The sequence below is a fragment of the Diorhabda carinulata genome, chromosome 3, assembly GCF_026250575.1.
Source record: "Diorhabda carinulata isolate Delta chromosome 3, icDioCari1.1, whole genome shotgun sequence".
Taxonomy (NCBI): Eukaryota; Metazoa; Arthropoda; class Insecta; order Coleoptera; family Chrysomelidae; genus Diorhabda; species Diorhabda carinulata.
The window spans coordinates 15,251,163-15,265,763 of NC_079462.1; the positions used below are offsets into that span (position 1 = coordinate 15,251,163).

Genomic DNA, 14,601 nt, shown 5'->3' on the forward strand with positions numbered 1-14,601 from the left:
AATCTTAGGTGGCAGATCTATTCAGTACATAGATAAAGGATAGTGGGATAGATAGGAAACTGTTCACATTATATTTGAACATTGCGACTAGCGCCACCTTGCGGGTTTAGGAAACAGCAACGACTAAAGATTTGGCGGAATGTTTAAAATTTTCAGTTCAAATCAATGTTCAGGTTAATTGGATTACGAAAAGCAAAAATAAAATACTTTCCCTACAATATATTTTTATTAACACTAAGTATATAACTAGATAGGTACTTAAAGTTAGATTTCTTTGAAATTTTTCGAAGACTGGAAGCTACCCTATAGAGCTTTTTTGCTTTTGGTGTTAGTTCTGAAGCTTTTCTTACACTGATGCTAGAAAGCAATCTTGTGGATTTGTTTAAACCTGAAAATAAAAAAATATTAAACTCACATATTACAAACACAGTATATAATGGACTAAAAATTACATACTGAAACATAAAAAAACTAACCATTTTTAAAATCTGATTATGCCAAAAGTAAGGTATTTTATGAAGCATTATTTATTAAAAATCAAATTTCCTAAAAATTAAAAATGGTTTTTGTTTAATCTATATATCTTTTATCATTTATTTTACAAAAAAACTTACTTGAAATTTTTGTTGGAGTACACATCATGACCTGGGATTGCATATTTTGTTCTGGTGTAATAAGTTTAGATGAAGAAACTGGTAAAACTTCTTCACAAATCAATTTTGAAGTTGATGGTATGGAGATGTTAACTGTTTCTACTTCAGGTGAACCTATTTGCTCTGATAAACTATGCTTTGAGCGTAGTTTAACCATTTTGGCAGAAGAAACTGTAAAAAGACATATTTCTTTCATTTATCGTAAATACTTATAGTTATTATTAGTATTACTGCTTCACTGATATCCATGAGAAAGAGAAAAGAAAAGAGAAAAATTTATAATTAATAGATTTGGAAATTGATTAAACTCACCTTCTTTCCTGTTAGAAGCATTAAGAAATAGAGAAGGAATTGCATCCTGTTTTAAGGTCGATTTATTTCTGGTTCCAACATAGCGGGCTTCTGCACTAAAGTGAATAGTACAAATACGGTACGACTTTCGGACTCTTTCCATAGGCTTCACCTTTAAGTCTTCTCGGCCAATTGCATTAATCCAAATATCATACAGCTACAACAAAATTTTATTTGTTAGTTTTCCTGTCTTCTGTGAACTATTATTACTATATATACCTATATAACATTATGTTGACTTAATTTTTCACACCTTTAAATATAAGCAAAAATAGGCATGCCAGATGTTATGCCGTTTTTGTTAACCATTGTTATTGTTAACTCCAGGCCACATAAAATTTCTCCAAAATATAAACCCTGACATGGGCAAGAATGTATGACATACACGTTAGGATAAAGTTAATTGCATATTTTTTTACTTACTATTTGATCTTTTGGAAAAATATGCATTTGGGCATCCTTGTTATAATTGTTACAGCCATTAACGCAACAGTTAAAAACCATGTTGAAAAAGTTCTTAATCAATAAGCTTAAAATCACAAAAAAATGGCGGAATCCGAATAATGAGAGAATAACACAAAACTATAAACGCACAAATCAAACTATCCAATTTAATAAACACCAATAATAACCACAATAGTAATAACGAAATAATAAACTTGTTGCTGTACCTCTCAGCTGATAGATCGATAAATAATTGTATACCATGCACCCACTATCCTTTATCAATGATACCATGCGCAATCGCGGAGCTGTGTTGCGCCCTCTGATGAGTTTAGGAAATAAGAATATCACAGATCACACCAGACGGGAAAGTAGATCCAAAAAGAAGGCAGTTTTTTTCATCATTGTTCAGTACATTACAAATCGTATTTATCTGTCTTTATCACACTTACTACAAAACGTTTGTAGAGGCGCTTTTGTATTTACAGAAATCTTTTGAAAGTTACATTATTTGCACACGCCGTTCTGTTTTGTTCATCACGCTACATGCACTTGGATTCTATTTGTGGGTTTGTGTGGTTTCAATAATCATCATTCACCGGAAAATGAGATTTTGTATTGTGTGCGGTAATTCTGAAGACGACGTAAAGCATTTATTTTGCTTTCCCCGTAGCGCAGACAGGTAAACAGAAAATTTATTATCTTGTTGTGTAAGTACCCATACGTTTATGCATGTTAGATGAATGTTTGGTTTTTTATTACTGAGGTTTCCTTACTGCAAAGATTAAAATCGAGCTGTACCAGATGAAACTAAAAAACAGGTTGCTATTTTACAATGTACAATAATTACATGTGTGTTACAGCTCGCAAATATGGCAGGAAGCTATGGGAATGAAATATAGACCACTATGTGGCCATGTTAGAATCTGCAATGAGCATTTCACAAAAGATAGATTTGTGCCGTGTACCTCAGTTTTACGTTTGAAAGCTGATGCAGTGCCCACAATTCTGGAAGTCCAGAAGGACCATGTTATGAAGGTTGTATTCTAATATTAATTAGGTTTGTATTTTACAATGAAAATAATAATTTTAGGGACTGGACCAGATAGCAAATAAAAAAGTAAACATTATATCCCAATATATAATAAAGCCAGAACCACAGGTACTGAATTTTACATATTATTCTAGATGATTTGCTTTTATCTTGCTTTATGCAATAAAACATAACTTAGGTGTTAATTGAAATTCAATTTCTTAGACTCTTTTGGATACCAAATCATTAAGTAATGCAAACAGTGAAGTTACTGAACATGATAAAACAAATTCCTCGCAGTCACCATCCCAACGGGCTGCCACACCAATTTCAAGTACAGTTAGATGTAGAAGGACTCTTTTTAAGGACGTTGAAGGCTTGTGTTCAACACAGATAACACCAAGAAAGCAAAAGTTGATGGTTATTGTGAAGAGGAAGCAGGGTCTATCTATGATCTAATGTTACTAGTTCTCATTCAGTCTGTGTTTGTTATGAAAAGATGTGGCATAGCATTATTATTATTGTGAATCTTTGTTGTACTTATGCAAATACAATTTGACAAAGCTCAATTTTTGTTTCAATTATTTTTCTACATGTTTAAAAACATTTTAAATTAAATTTTAATTCAAAATTAAAAATCCCGCTATTCGTCGGCCAAGAGCGCCACCTAGGTACGTTTTATATCGCGATGAGAGAGAAGAACAACAACTGTTTCTCTCGTCTGCCACTTCCAGATTATTGAGTTGCGTGTCTGGTGTGGTCTGTGAAGAATATGTAGTGAACTTTCACGCTCATTAAAGTTACCAGAGCATGATTCAGTATCAGTTAGCTGAGTTACGTCGAGACTTCATCGAGTAAAAATCTGTGACAGTGAAGTGTAGTGAAAGCGGACTCGGGTAAGACCCTGATAAAACTTTCTATTTCAGGTTGTATCATTTAGGTACATCCTTTATTTTATATGTTTTAAGATTTTTCTTCGCATGAAGAGAGTTTGTTAATAAAGCAAATTTAATTGTGCGGAGAATTCAGTTATTTAAAGTGGCCGTACACTTAGTACGGCTCAATATTTAACTGTTAAATTACAGGTAAATTTAGGTAAAAACAGATAAAGATCAAGACAAAAGTTACAGGCATGGAGCATGAAAACTCCAAAAGTAGGGAAAAATCCTGCGATAGAGGAACGTCGAAGGATAGAATGATGAAACTTCTTGAAGCCACAATAAAGAGACTTGAGGAAGATAACAAAAAAAAGACAACAAGCTCCTGAGGAAAACAGTTGAAACACAACTGGCAAGAATACAGAACTTGATGGAAACAATAGATGAAATAAACGCCAAAGTAACAAAACTCATCGAACAAAACCAAAAAAGAGCAAACCAAAATTGAAGACAAAAACTGGGAAAAGAGATGCGAGAGCTCGACACATGGAAGAATCTACAGCAGAAGACTGTCAAATGGAAGACGAGGAATTCACGCAAGTGAAAAATAGAAGGAAAGAAAAAAAAGCGAAAAGTAAAACCACAGACGAAAACAAAAACGACAGTAATGAAAGTGAAAAACAAGAAGAATTAAAAAAAATAAAGAGAAGCGAGGAACAAAAATAGAAAAAACCAGAGAGGATGCCACCTCCAATCATACTGAAATCTCCACTGATGTGGACCGTTATCAGGAAACAACTGATACAAATATATATCAACGCCCAATGCAAAATGGGCACTTACACAGGAAAGATTACCACGCATATAGTGGAAGATTTTAATAAAATGAAGATGCTCCTGAGCGAGCACAAGGAAATAGAGTGGTATACGTACGCACTCAAAGAAGAGAAAGAACGAAAGCTAGTGATAAAAGGACTAGCAGTATCGGAAGTAGAAATTGAGCTAAGGGAAAACGGACTGAAGCCCAAAATTGCTACCTATATACATGGTAGCCAACCCAGCAAACTACAGGGGGTTTCCCAAAAATCCAAAAAAAGAGGTATTAAAAAAACAAACACTGAAAACGACCCAAGGAGTCAGCTACGCCCCAAACGGTCAAGAAAACGCCAGCTCCACCGCCACAAGGAACGCCCGAGCTACTGAGTATGCTACAAAACATGCAGACATATATTTGAGTGAGTTTGCAGCTAACTTGGTCAGATATCATGGATTTACAACCATTGCTGCCAGTTTAGGTCGATGTCACTTTGTGTTGATTGAAAATTGTCAAAGTCTATCTTCCTAAATTGAACTCTAATATGATCAATTCTTATATATTTTAGTGAGTTTGCATCTAACTTGGTCAGATATCGTCGATTGACAACCTTTGATGCTAGTTTAAGTCGATTGTCACTTTGTGTTGATTGAAAATTGTCAAAGTCTATCTTCCTAAATTGAACTCGAATATCATCAATTCTTATATATTTTAGTGAGTTTGCATCTAACTTGGTCAGATATCGTCGATTGACAACCTTTGATGCTAGTTTAAGTCGATTGTCACTTTGTGTTGATTGAAAATTGTCAAAGTCTATCTTCCTAATTTGAAGTCGAATATAATCAATTATCATATATTTTAGTGAGTTTGCATCTAACTTGGTCAGATATCGTCGATTGACAACCTTTGATGCTAGTTTAAGTCGATTGTCACTTTGTGTTGATTGAAAATTGTCAAAGTCTATCTTCCTAATTTGAAGTCGAATATAATCAATTATCATATATTTTAGTGAGTTTGCATCTAACTTGGTCAGATATCGTTGATTAACAACCATTGCTGCCAGTTTAGGTCGATGTCACTTTGTGTTGATTGAATATTGTCAAAGTCTATCTTCCTAAATTGAACTCGAATATCATTAATTCTTATATATTTTAGTGAGTTTGCATCTAACTTGGTCAGATATCGTCGATTGACAACCTTTGATGCTAGTTTAAGTCGATTGTCACTTTGTGTTGATTGAAAATTGTCAAAGTCTATCTTCCTAAATTGAACTCGAATATCATCAATTCTTATATATTTTAGTGAGTTTGCATCTAACTTTGTCAGATATCGTTGATTGACAACCATTGATGCTAGTTTAAGTCGATTGTCACTTTGTGTTGATTGAAAATTGTCAAATTATTTCTTCCTAATTTGAAGTCGAATATAATCTCTCATATATTTGAGTGAGTTCGCATCTAACTTGGTCAGATATCGTTAACAACCATTTATGCCAGTAATTCTATCTTCTCGTCATAAATACTAGGAAGTGTTAATTGGCAAAGAAAATCTGTTAGAAAAAATGTTCAATATTATCTAAAATTTCATGTTAAAAATATTACTCACTTGTGGTAATACTAAAAAGTATTTATGGATCTATGGTAAATCTGACACAAAGAATATTCATTATTATCTAAAATTTCATGTGTGGGGACCGCAGGTAGGAAATTCAGGATGTATAATTTGAATAAAACATGTCTTTCACCTTCTGTTCTCCTGATACTACTTTTTCGGAGATTTTTGTCTCCGTGGGTTGAGACATGAGTACTATTCGTCGATTTACCACCATTTATGCCAGTTTAGGTCGATTGTCACTTTATGTTGATTGAAAATTGTCAAATTTTATCTTTCTAATATGAAGTCGAATATAATCAATTATCATATATTTTAGTGAGTTTGCATCTAACTTGGTCAGATATCTTCGATTAACAACCTTGATGCCAGTTTAGGTCGATTGTCACTTTGTGTTGATTGAAAATTGTTAAATTCTATCTTCCTAATTTGAAGTCGAATATAATCAATTCTCATATATTTGAGTGAGTTTGCATTAAACTTGGTCGGATATCGTCGATTGACAACCATTGATGCTAGTTTAAGTCGATTGTCACTTTGTGTTGATTGAAAATTGTCAAATTCTATCTTCCTAATTTGAAGTCGAACTCATCTATTCTTATATATTTTAGTGAGTTTGCATCTAACTTGGTCAGATATCGTCGATTTACCACCATTGATGCTAGTTTAAGTCGATTGTCACTTTGTGTTGATTGAAAATTGTCAAAGTCTATCTTCCTAATTTGAAGTCGAATATAATCAATTCTCATATATTTTAGTGAGTTTGCATCTAACTTGGTCAGATATCGTCGATTGACAACCTTTGATGCTAGTTTAAGTCGATTGTCACTTTGTGTTGATTGAAAATTGTCAAAGTCTATCTTCCTAAATTGAACTCGAATATCATCAATTCTTATATATTTTAGAGAGTTTGCATCTAACTTGGTCAGATATCGTCGATTGACAACCATTGATGCTAGTTTAAGTCGATTGTCACTTTGTGTTGATTGAAAATTGTCAAAGTCTATCTTCCTAAATTGAACTCGAATATCATCAATTCTTATATATTTTAGAGAGTTTGCATCTAACTTGGTCAGATATCGTCGATTGACAACCATTGATGCTAGTTCAAGTCGATTGTCACTTTGTGTTGATTGAAAATTGTCAAATTCTATCTTCTTAATTTGAAGTCGAATATCATCAATTCTCATATATTTGAGTGAGTTTGCATCTAACTTGCTCAGATATCTTCGATTGACAACCATTGATGCTAGTTTAAGTCGATTGTCACTTTGTGTTGATTGAAAATTGTCAAAGTCTAACTTCCTAATTTGAAGTCGAATATAATCAATTCTCATATATTTGAGTGATTTCGCATCTAACTTGGTCAGATATCGTTAACAACCATTGATGCCAGTAATTCTATCTTCTCGTCATAAATACTAGAAAGTGTTAATTGGCAAAGAAAATCTGTTAAAAAAATGTTCAATATTATCTAAAATTTCATGTTAAAAATATTACTCACTTGTGGTAATACTAAAAAGTATTTATGGACCTATGGTAAATCTGACACAAAGAATATTCATTATGATCTAAAATTTCATGTGTGGGGACCGCAGGTAGGAAATTCAGGATGTATAATTTGAATAAAACATGTCTTTCACTTTCTGTTCTCCTGATACTACTTTTTCGGAGATTTTTGTCTCCGTGGGTTGAGACATGAGTACTATTCGTCGATTTACCACCATTTATGCCAGTTTAGGTCGATTGTCACTTTGTGTTGATTGAAAATTGTCAAAGTCTATCTTCCTAAATTGAACTCGAATATCATCAAAGTAGATGAACAACGTATGTCTGACTATAGAAATAGGGAAAACCGTGTGTTAGAGAGAGAGCAGCGAGACAATGTGTAAGAGAGAGAGAGAGAGATTTCGTTTTTGCGCATGCGTAAAGTTATATATTCGTTGCGATGATAACAGCGGGAGCGCTGATATACCAGGTCGGTTAAAAGTATTTGGGTTTTAAAAAATTATATATACCATTATTATTCGCTAATCTTGTAACATAAAAGTATAACGTATAAATAAAAAGAGATTTTTTGTCAATGTAAGGTATCACGCACGTAATCGAGACAGATTCGTTGCGATGATATACCAGGTCGGTTAAAAGTCTTTGGGTTTTTAAAAATTATATATTCCGTTATTAATGTGATTGGAAATTAGTTTTTTGAGGATAGCAGAAGAGTGAAGATCATGTTAATCATTATATTAGCTGCAGTACTATGTCCAGTACTATGCGTTGTCGACCAACAGTATGCTATGAAGTATTTACACCGGTTCGGGTACGCAAATGAAAATGATTTGACTAAACTTGAGGATTATTTGTTGAGTTTTCAAGAAAGATATAATATCCCTGCAACGGGAGAATTAGATGAAAATACAATTCAACTTCTAAATAGACCAAGATGTAATGTGAGTGAAGCAGCTTCCGACGATGATCATTCTTTGTGAAGTTCAATAGGTAGTTTATTGATGAGAGAATTCAAAATACCCTCTCATTCAAACACCAACATTAAGACTGACACGCTTAATTGGTGACACCTATATTTAAAGAGTAGTACTACGAAAAACGACACACCCAATGAAAATAATTCAACAAGAGCAGACTATACCCATTGAAAATCTGGATTTCACCTCAACACCAACTGTTGGCAAACATGGTAAATTGTTGCCAAATTCTTTCCGTGCCATTATATGTGGCCCCAGTGGGTGTGGTAAGACGAACGTCGTGCTGGCGCTCCTATTCAATCCAAATGGCGCGAAATTCAAAAATGTTTATGTCTATTCAAAATCGTTATTTCAACCAAAGTATCAATTGCTACAAGAAGTTATAGCGCAAGTCAAGGGTGTTGGGTATTTCCCATTTAAAGACAATGAGGAAATAATTAGTCCAGATAAAGCTCGACCAAATTCCATCTTTTTATTCGATGACGTAGCCTGTGACGGTCAGCAGAAAATTCGTGAATACTACTCCATGTGTAGACATAAAGATATTGATGCTGCATATCTTTGTCAAACATACTCAAAAATACCGAAACAGCTTATTCGCGACAATTGTAATGTTATTGTGTTATTCAAGCAGGATGAGGTGAACTTGAAACATATATTCGACGAACACGTATCTCCAGACATGACGTTTGACACATTCAAAAATGTGTGTTCAAAGTGTTGGTGTGATCGCTATGGTACTTTGGTAATTATGAAGGATTTTACCCTTAATGGTGGTAGGTATCGCAAAGGATTCGCTAAATATATAAAATTGTAAGCTGCATCTTTAGTCCATACCAAAATGTCTGACGATAAGGTTGCTAATGCATTGCGCAAGAAAAAAGTGTCCGAACTTGCCAGATCGATTCGCAAAAAATACTTGTCGTTGAAATTAGGTAAATCAGAGCAAGATGAGTCTATTAATAAACTATTCAAGCCGATATCTAAACCACTTGAAGAAATTGTGCAATCCTCAAAGACATTACAAAAAACGATTACAAATTTAAATCCAAAAGAGGAAATAAAGAAGAAGGAAGAACCTGATGATGTGTTTACACCTTTTCTCGAAACGGAACCGGTGGCCGAAACCGATGAATTCGGAAATATTACACGTTCTGAATCTCCAGAAGAGATGCGCTCCGAAATTTCCCAGGAAGCTATCGCAGACTATTTGGACCAATATCCAGCCATCAGTCATCAGTTCATTGAAGATTACTTCCAAAAAGATGATAAAATTGATAAAAATTATGGTCCGATATACAACGATGAAATCGGTTGGTCATTAGGCAAACGCCGAATTGCATTTGATGGAAAAACCGGTAATATAAACATACTACCTGAGAAAAACAAAGGAGGAAGATATGTAATTGGAACACCAGGCTTGTATGAGCTTCTATTTTACCGAGACCCCAGTTACAATGATCAAGATTTACAGAACTATAAAAATCTTTTGACAACAACTGAAGTTCATTTAGACACGTTAGATCGTCTTAAGGGGTCGAGTACTGAAAAATATCACTACATCATAAAACCTTTATTCAAAACAAAATCTCTAACGACGACGAATAGATCGTCGCAGGTATTGACTCGTCTAAAATCGATTCCTTCAGCAAAAGGAAAAGGCATCGATCGTTTAAGATATAATGATAAACCTATGGAGTATATTTATTGGGATGATGCGAATGAATTGGTGGAACGTTTGAAGTTGTTGATTGCTTCAAAAGAGGCAGGTAATACGTCACACGACAACGAAATAGTAGCAATTATCAATGAACTCAAGGAGGCTGATATAATAGAATAATACAAGTTGAAACTTGTTCATTTTAATTATGCCAGTCGATAAATTCGGACATAGACATCAAACGTCCTATGCGCGTTTACCAGTGAAAATTACGTTTCCTCATACACAGGACGGTAATATTGATATTGAAAATATGAAAATTTGTAATGTTAAGGAACCGACAACAAATAGTGATGCTGCAACAAAAAAATATGTTGATGTGCAGTTGAATGACCTACGTTGAATGACCTACGTGCTATCAACTCGCCATTATTTCAAGCACATGGTGTGGTGCTGCAGCAACAAGACCGTGATATAAAGGATTTAGCTGTAAGATTGAACGAAATGAGAAATGAGCTTCATTAGACGAAAATCCCCATATTACAGGCGCACATTACTAACTTACAAAATAAAACTAACGAAATTGATACATTTATTTCGCGAAATCCCCCTGTAGCAGCTAGGGATATGGCTACGAAGAAATACGTTGACGATTCAATTGTTGCAGCCAAAATATTTATTCGAAAAGAATTCACTGCTTCTATTAACAAGTGTGTTGAGAGTATACGTGAGTTACAAAAAGAAATTACAGAAAATATCAGATCCGTCTCTGATATGAAAACTAACGTTTCGGGCATTGTAAACAATATTAAGGTTATGAATACGAATACCGTTAACCGCATTAACAGTCTGGAGCTGAAGCTAGCTGGTAGTACGTCATAATATGTATTCTAAAGAAAAAATTCATCTTGTAAACGAACTCCACAAACCGATACGGAAAAAATTTCCTCGGAGACGCACTATTATTAAGGGTCTTGACGATCTTTGGCAAATGGACCTTGCGGAGATGAGGAATTTTGCATCACAGAATAGGAATCATAAAATGATACTGGTCGTCATTGATTGTTTTTCAAAGTTTGTGTGGACACGCCCACTAAAAACGAAGACCGGAGAGGAGATTACTCGGGCATTCTCGGACATTCTCGCTCACACTAGACGAATACCAAAAAATCTGCAATCTGATCAGGGAAAGGAATTTTACAACAGCAAATTTCAAAATTTAATGAGAAAACACAACATAAATCATTATAGCGTATTTAGTACAATGAAAGCCTCTATGGCAGAGCGAGTTATAAAAACGCTAAAATCGAAACTCTACAAGTATTTCAGTTTAAATGGCACCTACAAATGGATTGATATTCTGCCTGAAATAACTCAAAACTATAACAATACAAAACATTCCACATCAAAATATAAACCTTCTCAAGTCAACAAATCCAACGAAAAATCTATTTTGAATAACACCTATAGTCATTTAAAGATAGCCGGTCCACGAAAATTTAAAGTTGGCGACATTGTGCGCATATCCAAGGCAAAGCATGTCTTTGAAAAAGGATATACACCCAATTGGACTACAGAATTATTCAAAATCATCAAAGTTAAAATTACCAATCCTGCTACGTATTTACTTGAAGACATGCAAGGTACACCAATCAGCGGCTGCAAATTAATTTTAAATTATCAGAATTTCAACAGAGGGATTCTGGTTTTGCATTAAGTAAAATTATTTCTTTAGAAGTAAATATCAATAAATTTGAAATTGGAAACGGCTCATCTTATATTAAACTTCCAGAACCTATTCAAAAAAAGCGAGGGTTCATAAACATTAAAAATTCTGACCAAACATGTTTTTATTGGTCAATTGTTAGTGCTTTGTACCCAGCCAAAAATAATAAAGAACTCACTTCCTCATATTCATATTATAGCACAGTCTTGAATACACAAGACTTGGAAGCTCCGATGCCCCTGCATCAAATTTCAAAGTTTGAAAAATCTAATAACATTTCCGTCAATGTCTATGCCTTGGATTTAATTTAAATAAATAATAAAAAACCATTTTACAAAGTATATCCAGTAAGACTTGCTAAATCAATACACGAGAAACATGTAAATCTTTTATTAATTCAAAATACATATTTTCCAAAGCTACACGATTATGAAGCACCTCCTATAGATAATGACAATTCAGAAATCACATATCACTACTGCTGGATCAAAGATTTGTCACGTTTAATTAATAGTCAGTTAAGTAAAACTACATATAAAAAATTTATTTGCAATCGCTGCATAAATTATTTCAGTAGTGAAAGTAAATTGAATGTCCACTTGAAATTATGCTCTGAATTAAATAATTATAAAATGTCTTTTCCAAAATACGAATCTGTTAGTTTTAGAAATTATATATATAAACAAACTACGCCTTTTGTAGTTTATGCCGACTTTGAGTGCATGCTAGAACAATTTACAGATAAAACACAGCTTCATAATAAGACAAATAAATATCAAAAACATATAGCATATAGTGCTGGTTACTATGTAAAATGTAGCTACAACGAAGACTTGAGTTTTTTCAAGAGCTACAGAGGTAGAGATTGCATGGATTGGTTTGCAAATGAATTATCGAATTTAGCTGAAAGTATTAAATCAGAAATTAAAACTATTACACCTATGGAAGAAAAACCAGATTTACGTGTGACAACAATGTGTCACATATGTGAAAAGGGTTTTTCCTCTACAGATATCATTGTTAGAGATCACGATCATTTTACGGGGAAGTTTACAAATTTTGCACATCAAGTATGCAATTTAAATTTCAAAAAACTGTTTGTTGTACCTACAGTTTTCCATAACTTAAGTAACTACGATAGCCATTTCATCATTTCGTAATTAAGTAAAAGAGGAAACATCACTTTACTCCCCATAAATAAAGAAAAATACATTTCATTTACACTTAACGATTCAGATACAAATATAAAATTTCGATTCATAGATTCACTGAGGTTTTTGGGTGCTTCCTTGGAAGAATTGGCTGCTACATTGAATGATAATGATTTAAAAATTTCCAAAAGAGAATTTAGTAATTTAAGTGTCGAACAATTTAAATTAATAGCCAAAAAAGGGGTTTTCTGTTACGATTTTATAGATAGTTGGGAAAAATTAAATACTTGTGAACTACCACCAATAGAGGCATTTTATAATAAATTGGAAGATAAAAACATCAGTATTGAGAAGTATTCTCATGCTCATGCAGTGTGGAAATCATTTGATATTGAAAATTTGGGTCAGTATTCTGATCTGTACTTAAAGACCGATGTTTTACTTTTATCAGATGTTTTCGAACAATTTCGAAGAAAATGTTCAATTACTTATGGTTTAGACCCTGCATGGTACTATACAATGCCTGGATATACTTGGGACTGTATGTTGAAATATGTAGGATGTAAATTATTGCATGACGTAGACATGATCATGTTTATCGAGAAAGCAATTCGAGGAGGAATTTCGGTTTGTAGCAGTAGATTATCGAATGCTAACAATAAGTACATGCCTGAATATGATTCTACAAAACCCTCAAAGTACTTACTCTACCTGGACGTCAATAATTTATACGGGTGGGCCATGTGTGAACCATTACCATACGGAGGATTTGAATGGTTAGATAATGAAAATTTTGATGTTATGTCTGTGGCAGATAATTCTTCCGTAGGATATATATTACAAGTAGACTTGGAGTATCCACATGAATTACATGATCTTCACAGAGATTTTCCATTTGCTCCCGAACACCGCAAGCCTGTAGGCTCAAATTATTCCAAATTAATGACAACGCTTTATTGTAAAAAAGAATACACAGTTCACTATCGTAATTTAAAACAAATGTTAGCCAACGGTTTGAAAATTAAAAAGATACATAAAATTCTGAAATTCAATCAATCTGCATGGCTGCGGCCCTATATCGAACTAAATACTCGTTTGAGGGCTGCAGCTACCAATGACTTTGAGAAAAATTTATATAAATTGGCAAATAATGCTGTGTTTGGAAAGACGATGGAAAATATACGGAAGCACCGAATTGTAAAACTTGTTAAAACCTGGAATGGTCGATACGGCGCCAAAAATTTGATATCTAGTGTTAGGTTTCATAGTCGAACAGTTTTTAATGAAAACCTAATTGCAGTAGAACTCACTAAATCAGAATTGGTTTTCAATAAGCCTCTTTATGTTGGTATGACAGTTTTGGATTTGTCGAAGTTGTGTATGTATCAATTCCATTATGATTACATGATTCCGAAATTGGGTATTGATAGATGTAAATTAATGTACATGGACACAGACAGTTTTGTGACATTGAGCTCATCTGTGATGATGCATATGAGGAGGTGCTAAAAGCTGATTTAACAAAATTCGATACTTCAGATTACCCCATCAATAATAACTATAATATTCCACAGGTAAATAAAAAAGTTCTGGGTGTTATGAAAGATGAAAACAAAGGCCAAATTATGACTCATTTTGCAGGCTTGAGGTCTAAAATGTATTCTTTTAAAGTTCAATCAGGTGCAATAGTAAAAAAGGCAAAAGGAGTTCGATATAATGTAGTAAAAAACAAAATAAATTTTGAAGATTATGTAAACTGTTTAAATGATTTCAAAGAAAAAAATATTACTCAAC

The 14,601-nt window shown here is 33.5% G+C and overlaps 2 protein-coding genes across 2 annotated transcripts; one reads left to right on the forward strand and one right to left on the reverse strand.

Annotated features, from left to right (window-relative positions):
* Positions 1 to 212: 212 nt before the first annotated feature.
* Positions 213 to 1,581, reverse strand: LOC130891533 (uncharacterized). Its single transcript, XM_057796354.1, has 4 exons — positions 1,428 to 1,581; positions 966 to 1,161; positions 615 to 824; positions 213 to 388 (listed from the first exon to the last, which is right to left on the reverse strand). Exons 1-4 carry the CDS (start codon positions 1,506 to 1,508, stop codon positions 213 to 215), a joined length of 663 nt encoding a protein of 220 aa, XP_057652337.1. The 5' UTR covers positions 1,509 to 1,581.
* Positions 1,582 to 1,818: 237 nt separating this feature from the next.
* On the forward strand, positions 1,819 to 3,050 carry LOC130891628 (uncharacterized). Its single transcript, XM_057796470.1, has 4 exons — positions 1,819 to 2,130; positions 2,312 to 2,486; positions 2,542 to 2,610; positions 2,707 to 3,050. The coding sequence occupies exons 1-4, from the start codon at positions 2,054 to 2,056 to the stop codon at positions 2,938 to 2,940; spliced, it is 555 nt and encodes a 184-aa protein (XP_057652453.1). The 5' UTR covers positions 1,819 to 2,053; the 3' UTR covers positions 2,941 to 3,050.
* Positions 3,051 to 14,601: the final 11,551 nt, after the last annotated feature.